This window comes from Paramisgurnus dabryanus, chromosome 8, assembly GCF_030506205.2.
Source record: "Paramisgurnus dabryanus chromosome 8, PD_genome_1.1, whole genome shotgun sequence".
Lineage (NCBI taxonomy): Eukaryota > Metazoa > Chordata > Actinopteri > Cypriniformes > Cobitidae > Paramisgurnus > Paramisgurnus dabryanus.
The window spans coordinates 13,657,532-13,667,940 of record NC_133344.1 but is presented as its reverse complement, the minus strand read 5'-3'; the positions used below and the strand labels follow the sequence as shown (position 1 = coordinate 13,667,940).

General features: G+C 37.4%; 1 protein-coding gene and 1 long non-coding RNA gene across 2 annotated transcripts; both read left to right on the top strand.

Moving 5' to 3' along the window:
- Positions 1–2,717: 2,717 nt before the first annotated feature.
- On the top strand, positions 2,718–4,350 carry LOC141282502 (sialoadhesin-like). Its single transcript, XM_073815553.1, has 4 exons — positions 2,718–2,748; positions 3,074–3,460; positions 3,566–3,853; positions 4,046–4,350. The coding sequence occupies exons 1-4, from the start codon at positions 2,718–2,720 to the stop codon at positions 4,348–4,350; spliced, it is 1,011 nt and encodes a 336-aa protein (XP_073671654.1).
- A 436-nt stretch (positions 4,351–4,786) lies between these two features.
- Positions 4,787–8,680, top strand: LOC141282461 (uncharacterized). The gene is made up of 4 exons (XR_012337154.1): positions 4,787–4,809; positions 7,148–7,207; positions 8,026–8,044; positions 8,177–8,680. It is a non-coding gene; the product is annotated as an uncharacterized lncRNA (long non-coding RNA).
- Positions 8,681–10,409: the final 1,729 nt, after the last annotated feature.

The following is a 10,409-nucleotide window of genomic DNA, read 5'->3' as shown; positions in this document are numbered from 1 at the left end:
CCCAGCCCCCGTTTCATGGTCCAGACCGCCCTGGAGGCGAGAAAGAGATATTTGTTTTAAACTGCCCTTTCCCCCTTCCCCCTTGCTTTTAGATATTTAAATAAAGTTTCATTTTAATTATAGTATACTTGTCTGTCTGGTCATTGGGGTGGTCCTGGGAAACTCCTCGAGGTGGCGATTAGAGAGGGGGGTGACCCTTTATAGATCTCAGGTCCGCTCCGGCCTGTGACAACAGGTATTTATAGTGTACATACATGATAACTAATATCAAACACTACTGTTCTTACAAATTGTATATACACAATAAGTGAATGCACCCAGTATTTATTCATATGATAGTCAATGGTTGGGTTTGCCTCACAGTGACATGTATATGATGCTATATCTTAGGTGGTAGGTCCTATGTCATTACTGTGTAAAAAACAACACTTTATTTTACAGTCCTGTTCCCATGCAGTTACCATAGGTACTAGTGAATGTACCCAGTAGTTAATGCATACGGTTATTAAATGCTTGGTTTAAAGGACAAAGATACTGAGTACCAAAATGACACATCAGTAATGTTTGTTCTTAGTTATCATATATGTATGGTATAAGTATAACTTACACTTGCCTGCAGGTACCACACACTTATCGTGTATATACAATTTGTAAGTACAGTAGTGTTTTTTGTTAGTTACAGTATACATACACCATATGTGCCGGTCATTAACTTACACTGGCCTGCAGGTACCACACACTTATCGTGTACAGTATATACAATTTGTAAGTCCAGTAGTGTTTCTTGTTAGTTACAGTACACATACACCATATGTGCCGGTCATTAGCTTACACTGGCCTACAGATACCACACACTTATCATGTATATACAATTTGTAAGTACAGTAGTGTTTGATATTATTTATCATTATGTACACTATAAATACCTGTCATTTACCCTAACTTGCCTGTAAATACTAAATACTTAAATTGTACATTTATTTTGTAAGTACAGTAGTGTTTCTCGTTAGTTACAGTATACCTACACTATAAGTATGTATCTGTTATTACCCAGTACTTATCTAGAGTTACATAATAACTACCAAGTATGTACCACTGGTAAGTACAGTAATGATACCAATTAACTACCATGTAGATACCTAAAAGTAAGTACCACACATTTGTTTGTAAGTACAACTTATTTACCATATATGTACAAGGTAAGTACACGTACTGTAAAACAAAGTGCTACCGAACTTTTTTATGTAATGCTTTTAAAAAAACACAAGGCTCTCTTCAAATTCTGAAACTTTTAAGCTCCCAACACGTTTGTAAATTATTTTTCTCTTGTTTGTTACAAATACAATATTAACGAGAACAACCCTTTTCTTGCATATTTTTTTTTTTTATTTTTTTTTTTTTTTTGAGATAAGAAAACGACTTTTAAAGGTTTTAATAGAAAAAATAACAATTTCAATACAAATAATTTTTTAACATCAATCTTAACATGGTGGTGGTCTTCTTCCTTCACTTGGTTTTTCAGTTTTCAAATTCCACCATCTTAATAGAAAATAGGCTTTTAAAGGGAATAGGAGATGAGACTCTCATTGGTTTATTGCCATTACAGCCAAAACACATCCATTACAAGAATAGGAACAACCCTTTTAGACTGTGCACCGTGCATTTTAGACAATGCCCTTAGATCGCTAAAATAGGGCCCATTATATTTGGATGCCGCATAGATTCGCTGTCAAAATGATCAGAACTCTGCTGCACACATGCAGGGTATGTGCAGTAACCTGTTAACATCAACACTTAAAGATTAGTGCTTTAAACATGCAGCTTACTTATTCATTGTGTAAAGGCTAAACTTAGCAGTTATGTGTGTAAAACAGTTGAATGTAGCACCTATTTCCTTGGTCTGAGGTGGTGTGAAAGAGTAGAGGCGGGACTAATTTGCATATTGATATCTATGGTTTGAGCTGTGCAGTTGAGTAAAGGCGGGGACTGTATGTATTCATAGTCTATAAATCAAGAGGCAAGAGTATAGAGTTACATTCAAGCTGTTTTAAAGCATGAAGAAATTACTGTGACAGGTGACACACATGATATTATGATGTTCAAAGATGAGTTTTAAATAATACAATTCTTGACTACAGGGAAACTTTAATGTAGTAATGTGTTGCCATTTGGTGTTTTTGCTGCATTGTCATGAGGGGGACCCTTATAAGACTCGATTCAAGACGAGCACCGTGGTAAAATATTTGTTAAACCACAAAACCATGATGACAAAGGAAATGCTTTAGATTTTGGTGGGCGTAAACATCAGAGCACAACACATATTGAACCTTATATGAAATAACAAATCATTCTTTCTTCAGTTGAACAAGAGAGGCATTTATTACTGTACGTCTCTTTTCTTACTTTATTTCACTTGTTTGAGCAGGGGGCTGAGAAGGTAAGGATGAAATTTGGAAGCGGATTTTACATTAAATTAATTAAATAAACTTATTACTGTACCCTTTTACTTCTTGTTTTCTAATGGTAAAGGCCTTAACCCAAAAACCCATAATGAGAAAAATTGTGAAAACACTTTAGGTGGTAAACAGGTGAAAGTCATGAGATGTGCACTGTTACATAGGTCTGCATGTTGTTTTTGGGATATTCTTTAACATTTGTGCTTGTTTGCAGTTTATAAGTTGGATTTTCTATATAAGAGGAAGCATTGTGATCCAGGGATGAAAGGACTGATATATCTTCTGTTTCAAGGTACTGTGTCACTTTACTTCTATCTGTGTATTTTATATGACAAGAGATTCTGTCACAGAAAATGTATATAAAACTAATGTGACTTATGTTTTTTTTATATTTTATATGTTGCAGTATGCTAACAGAAAGCAAAAGTTTCATTAAAGTTCCCATTGCTTTATGTTTTCTGAATATGATACCTTTTTTCATAGTGCCTCATGTCCCTTCCCTCAAAAATCAAACCCATGATTGTGTTGCCGAATGCTGCTAGTAATTGAGCTACAGGAACTGAAAACTATAATCAAGACTTTTAATGACACTCTTATATTCCGTGTTTTTCTCACAGTTGTTCTGCTGTATGAGACTTTGGCATGGGAAGTGAGAATGCCATCAGAAATTCATGGCCTCAAAGGTTCCTGTCTGGTTATACCGTGCTCTTACAATTACACTTCAAAGCCACCTACTGACCCACGTAGAGTTGTGTGGTATCAGTATGTGTCGAAAAGCTATCCTATAGTTTGTGATCCCTGGTATCCAGGCAAAGTTATTGATAAGTTCAGAGGAAAAACTGATTTATATAACTCTACAAACTCAGATCGGGATTGTAGTCTGCTGATCAAAAGCGTGGATCCGTCTCACAATGGAGAAAAATTATATACATGGATTGACCCAGAAAATGTGAAAAAGAGCACCTTTAGGTTTTATGACGTCACCTCCACCATTATTGTTGACAGTGCGTAAATACTTCACATGTTTTTTTAATGTAATATTTTTGTTTTTAAGTGTCATTACAGCTGAATCATCGGTTGCCTAACTGTAACATTTTTCCCTACTGAAGCAAATCTACAGCAGCCCATCATTAATATTTCTGGAGGTTTAGAGATCGGTGACAACATTACAGTAGCGTGTTACACCTACCACACCTGTCCATACAGCAAACCAAACATCATTCTGAAGGGTATTGAAGGATCTGATAATGTAGATGATGTCCGTATGGAAAACGGTCAATGGAAAACCACTCTGACACGCACCGGTGTTGTGAAGGCTGAACGCTCAGATATTGAGTGTAATGTAACACATCATGGAGGCATAACAACAAGAGCTACAAAATCACAAAGTGCAAAATGTAAGTAAAAAATGTGTATGCATTCAAAAGCATACATATATACTTGCATCTGTTTTATCTGTGTGTTACAGTCAGTTTCACAATTAATTTAAAGACATTGAACATTTAACTATTTGTAAAAGTTATATTCATTCAAATTTAGCTTTAAATCTTGTTTATGTCAACTGCTTATAATTTAAATTTTAATTTCAGGTGTCTATTATAATATAACCATTGAGCCTAAACAGGCAGCAGATATCACAGAGGGTGTTGCAAAGACCTTCACTTGTACCGTCCATCATTCCTGCCTGAAGAATCCTCCGATCCTTTCCTGGAACTATGAGAACATGCCAGTCAAACATGGAAAAACACAACTTACAGGGTTTGAATTGGCCACCTTTTCCACCATAACATTTTGGGGGGCAAAGAAAGACGATGGGAAGAAATTAATCTGCACTACAAATATTTCTGGACAGAAAATCACAGCATCTGTTGACTTACATGTACAACGTGAGTGATTTCAAGACATACACGATGTGTTTCTTTAACAGAGACTACAAAACCAGTTATTTCATTCCAAGATAATATATGTATTTTTGTGTGTTTCACATTTGTACTGTAGCTATTCACATGATACATCAAAATGACCAATAAATTACTTCTTTTACTTCATTTAGCTTTTTCCCAGGACCCCGTATTGACCTTTGACTTAAAGACAACTGGGCTTTACATTCTAGCCCCCTCATTTGCCTTTCTTCTCATTTGTATATTTGCTGGAGTCATCATATACAAGAAGTGTAACAGGTACATGTGTGTTATATCAGGTTTATACTTAGGAAGTCTGAATTAAGTATTCATATATTGGCATGATGTAGTTTTGTTGAGCATGTATAGCTTTTCATACTGTCATATAACACTGTCAATATTATTTCTAGGTCTTCACCTGCTAATCTACAAGAATTACAGCTGGAACGAAGGTACAATATGCATGTTTTTAAATGTAATGTTTAATAAGTAGATGTTAATCAACTTGTTTGTATTCATCTGAGCTCTTCATGTAAGTAAGTAAATATGTTTGTGTGTGTGGGTGTTCATTTCTAAAATGTGTTGCATCTGGTATATTTGAAGTTTTAAAATACAGAGAAGTCTACCAGTTCTTTCTTACAATCTCACACCTTTTGTGCAAGCAAGCAACCCTTTACACTTTAGCAATTGTGATAGCAGATAAAGATTGCAGATATCAAAACATATTCTTAACACTTTACAATAAAGTTGTATTAGTTTATGCATCAACTAACATGAACTATAAATAAACAATACTTGTTCAGCATTTATTAATCTTAGTTCATATTAATAAACAAAATAACTAATACAAAATTTAATAATTCTTAATGAATGCATTTTCTGTATTGAATGATGATCACTTTTAAAAACAATTATGAAAATGTATAAAAATATAATCAGATTATATTGTGCTTATGACTGAACATGGCGAGGCAGCATCACTTCAGCTCTGGTTAGCTATGTTTATACTGATGTGTGAATTATAGCTAAGTTATATTGAGATATTGCCTAGAAACCACTCTTAGCATTAGCAACCTTATCAGACTCAAAAGATGTTGAGTTGTGTCAAACCAATACTGGATGGTTTCAACCCAACTGCTGGGTTAAATATAACTAATTTTTAGGAACAGCCCAGCATTGGGTAACTTATTAGTTTGTTCTGTCCCAACACTGGCTTGAAAATGACCCAGCATTCATAGAGAGCACCTAAAACAGCCACACCCTAACTGATCTCACAAAATACATGAAATAGTCACGCATTATTTTGCTCAGTTTTGCGTGACATTGTCACGTATTTCCACCAAATTACGTGCCCCTGACAAGACTTTCTTTTCCGTGACAGTTTCACGTATTGGTTACTCAACTGTTCCCTTTCAATACGGTTCACTTCGCATTGCGTCAGTTAGCTGACGCTATGGGGGGAAACTCCTGTTTAATCCGTGACTGAAGCCTATTGGTTAACGTCTGTACAAAGTACAGACCAATGACGTTTGAACCCGCGCGCGGGATGTTCACGTCCTTATATAAGCGCGGTTCAATCTTCAGGAGCTCATTATTTTCTCCTTCAGCGCGAACCTCTCGCTGCTCCAAAGAAAAAGAAGAAGCCTTACCTCGCCGTTGACAAAAGCCCTGCAGCGGAGTCCAGGCCTAGCGTCTTCCCCTGCCGTTTTCCGGCTGAGAACCGAAAATAGCAGAGTCCAGGTCTAGCGTCTTCCCCTGCCGCTTTCCGGCCGAGAACCGAAGATAGCCTTCGCTTGCCGTGGTACGAGCCCTGTGCAGCGGACACATGCCTGACGAGGTCTCCCCTGCGGCCGCCCGGTAAGATCAATATGAACCGGGGTTACGTGAGTAACCTAATGGTTTTTCCTATTTTCTTACAATTGTCGATTCGGTTTAGGGTTAGAACAACTTTCTGTTACATAAAATGATATCCTTACCCAAACCCAACTCTAACCCTAACGTCAGGCGACGATGGTTTAAAAAGCATAAGAACATTTTTTATAAACCAATATATTAACTGACATCCTAACGCAAACAGCAAATCTAACCCCAAACTGAAGCGACAATTGTTTAAAAATAGGAAAAACAGTTGAGTAACCAATACGTGAAGGTGAAACTGTCACGGAAAAGAAAGTCGTGTCAGGGGCACATAATGTGGTGGAAATACGTGACAATGTCACGCAAAACTGAGCAAAAAATGCGTGACTATTTCACGGAAATTTGTGAGATCATGTTGGCCATGCCATAAATTGACTAAGATTTGTCTCTAGCTAAGAAGCCAGCTGTACTAAAAATAATGTAAATGTGTGCAGGTATGTACGCTTATAAAAAGATGTTGGATGACCCCTTACTGTATGTCACCCTCGTCTCTCTGATTCTGCCTAAAACTTTCAGAAAAAAATGCAAGTGAAAGGTATAAATTGTTATGCAGTACAATTCAGTTATAGCTATGTATGCATTTGATACCAATATGTACCTTTGAGGTACAAATGTGTACTTTTCAAAAGGGTACGGCCCAGTGACGGCTTTTGTATCATTCAATTCTGTGAGTGTAGGTCAGAGAGTGACATCCTTCATTTGTGACTGATTTCTTAGTAATTTAAACCATATGTTTTTTGGTATTTACATTATCTGCTAATCTAAATGCATCTGTATAATTGTATAATAATCAAGCTAATGGATAGAGTAAATATACATAAGTCTGTTTATAAAAACAATATTACACTTCACCTATGTGTTTTCTGTTCACAGGTCAAATGCGGTTGCGGCAGGCAAGACTTTCTCTAAAGCCCGTATACCATCACCAAAGAGGTATTGTCCATTTAAACCCAGTCAGTCTCTAAAACTGTAAACTGTAATTTGTTTTATAAAATATTTTTGTGCAGTATTATAGTAGATTAAAGTATCTGTTTTAGCTCTTAAAAATAAAGGTGCATCATATTGGCATAGAAGAACCATTTTTTATCTGTACACTGTAAAGAACCTTTAACATCTGAAGAATCTTTCGGTTCTTTAGAGAGTCCGGCGCTCTCTTTAAAGTAAGAAACATAACTAGTTAGCAACTTACTGGTAATAAACAATGACCCCATTGTCACATCACATTTCCTAAGTCAGCATAGTTTGTCAGTATAGAGTCAGTAACGTAGCAGATAAGAAGTTCATATTTCTTGTGCAGAATTTTTTAAAGAAGTGTAGTTTTGCATGCTCACGTGAAACTTTCGCGTGCGCACGCGATAGTTTCACATGCGCAAGCGAAACAAAACTTTATTTAATTTTTGCTCCATGTCCCCTTAGGGGCTCAGTAGAAGACAATACACTCGGCAAATGTTTTTTTATAGCATATTTTATCATTAAAATCCCATTCAGCATTAATGGTGATCTGAGTGGGCGGGATAGTGGTGCCGGCCCTGCCACGAGATCGATTTGAAAGGGTACTGGGTCATTTACTCTTGAATTGCTCTTATATGGCCATGTTCATAGTCAAGGTATAACAATTGTCAGTAATGGTTCTTCTATGGCATCGTTGTAACCTTTAGCACTTTTACTAAGTGTTAGATCATTATTTATGAATATGTTAAAGTATTTATTACCTTCATTTTAAATTGTTTGTTGTCTCCTGTCCAATTTAGGCAGAGAAAATCCTGCACTGTAAGTATATAATCCATCTTTACCTTTACTTTACACCATTTTAGTGAACTAACACACAGTTTCTGACCTCAAATAGTGTCTGAAATGTTATTGAATGATCTTACCTCCTTGTCTCTGAATTTATACTTTAAGATGGAGGATTATGAAGATTATTACAGCAACATGGAAGATCCCAACCTTTATGGAAACGTCTAATGAAAATACAGTGTTTCAAACAGAAAAAGACAAAAGTTAAACATATATTTTAGAGAATATATAAAAAATACAACTTTGTCATGGATATATCATGGAAAAATAGCATTAATATTTTAATTCACATGCTTTTATATTATACTTACTGTAACTTTGTCTGATTTGTGTGGCATTTCTCTCTGGCTTTTCAGCTCTAATGAGCAAGGTTGTCATTAATGCCGAGGTCAGACTGCATGATTTTCAAAGTATTCGAGTCACAGATCATTTCACACCGCATGACTATCTGGGGTAGGGTTCAGTCGCTGGTGTGTTGACACTGCACTGCTTTTTATTGGAAGTGTAAATATTTTTTTTATTTAGAGCCGAGTCCCATTCGTTTGGATGGAGAGGGCGGGGTTATGACTTGTATTGCAGCCAGCCACCAGGGGGCGATCAAAGAGCCAGCAGCTTCACTTTTCAATATCTATGAGGCATACCAGGTTCCCTTTCAAGGGATACTTGACGCTGTGTCATGTAATGACATTATGGGGAACGCTATGCAGCGTGACGCGCGTGAATATTGTGTCAACTAGGTCTATATATAGACGCCGGCGGATGACGTCAAGAGTGACGTGGCAACGCGAGGCTATAAATATGCGGAAATAATATAGGTCAAACAGCTTCTGCTATTTCAGCGAACGCTTGTGTGAATGTGAATGTGTCTAAATCTATATCTAGTGAGATTAGATTAGATTAGTTTAAAAAACTAGGGAAACATGGATAAGAGAAAGGGAATTAGAAGTGTGTTACCCCCTGTCCTAGAATATTATTGACGGGGATAGCACGAGCTTTGTGTGTGTGTGTTTGGTGCGGACTACACGCACGCTTTCCCCCGAGGGGGAGGCGTGCGGGCATTGTGAGAAAATACCATTCAAATGCTCCGCTCTCGATGGGTTTTCGCAAGCGTGGTTCAATGGGTGCCCGTGAGCGGCTTCACCCGTTTATCCGCGAGTGTTGTGAATTACTCTAGTTCTGAGGATCTAGATGTAATTAATGTTTATACAGAAAACAAACCCCGCAAGCCTTGTGGTTTAACGGGTGCCCGTGAGCGGCTTCACCCGTTTTTATCCGCGAGTGTTGTGAATTACTCTAGTTCTGAGGATCTAGATGTAATTAATGTTTATACAGAAAACACAAAGCTTACTGATTTATACCCTTTCTCCATGTTACGAAGAACTATTATGTTGTGACCCGATCGGCTGTAACAATCTAATATTGACTTTACTGACCAGCACAAAGTGAAGGCTGCCAGTGAACTTGACGAAAGAGGTTTAACTTTCTTCCCTGATTTACACTGATAAGTTTTTAAACGGAAGACCATGCAGATATGCAGACTCCTCTAATTTATTGTTAAACACATCAGCGAGTTTCTTAACCCTTTTTGGGGGGGTTTTAAATAATGCAGATACGGCAAATGCCCGTATTGAAAGTATCTCGCGGTTTATTTGTTGCGAGAGACAGCAACAATATAAATGGATTAACAAGTTTATATGGTCGCGGGTCGCGCTGGAGCATGCCTTCGCAATATTGGCATTCTTCACGCATATCAAGCAGATATTGTATGAATTAAAGGGTGAACCTGAATCCTGTAATATTAGATGAGCTCAGGAGAGCGGCGGAGCTTTCTCTCCGTGCTACTAAAGAAACGGGTTTTTCCTCGTCGCAGTTTCCCCGAGAATCTGCATCTAAACAGTATTAATCAACATACAGATAACAAAAACAGAGTGTTGTCTCTCGTGCCCCCCTCTCCCTCAGAGAGCTTGGGGGACGAAACAACAACCAGCAACCAGAGAGGCATATAAGGCTGATCTGAGAGCAGTCATTGTCTCAAAATCATAAGGCTGCGTTAAAGGGGACCTGTCGTTCACAAGTGGCCTCTTAGGGCACTTTTCATAGAGCACAGATAAAACCTGTGCCCGATGTGCCCTCACATACAAAATAGTTTGTTAACCCCTTATGTTCCGTCTTCATTAAAGAAGACCTAATTTTTGTCTCCATTAAAAAAGACATATAAAAAAGAACAATAGGGTTTTTCTTAGTAGCTCAGCTGTGCCCTGCCGGTCCTCCGCTTCAGGGCAGTGAGCATTCTGGAGTCAATCTCCTTTTTAGTGCATTTTTCCATGAGTGGAGAAAA

Excerpts from the sequence above, each read along its gene's own strand:
- LOC141282502 (XM_073815553.1), top strand. The coding sequence starts at position 2,718 with ATGAAAGGACTGATATATCTTCTGTTTCAAG. Across the intron at positions 2,749-3,073 it reads GATATATCTTCTGTTTCAAG|TTGTTCTGCTGTATGAGACT; the intron begins GTACTGTGTCAC and ends TTTTTCTCACAG. Across the intron at positions 3,854-4,045 it reads AAAATCACAAAGTGCAAAAT|GTGTCTATTATAATATAACC; the intron begins GTAAGTAAAAAA and ends TTTTAATTTCAG.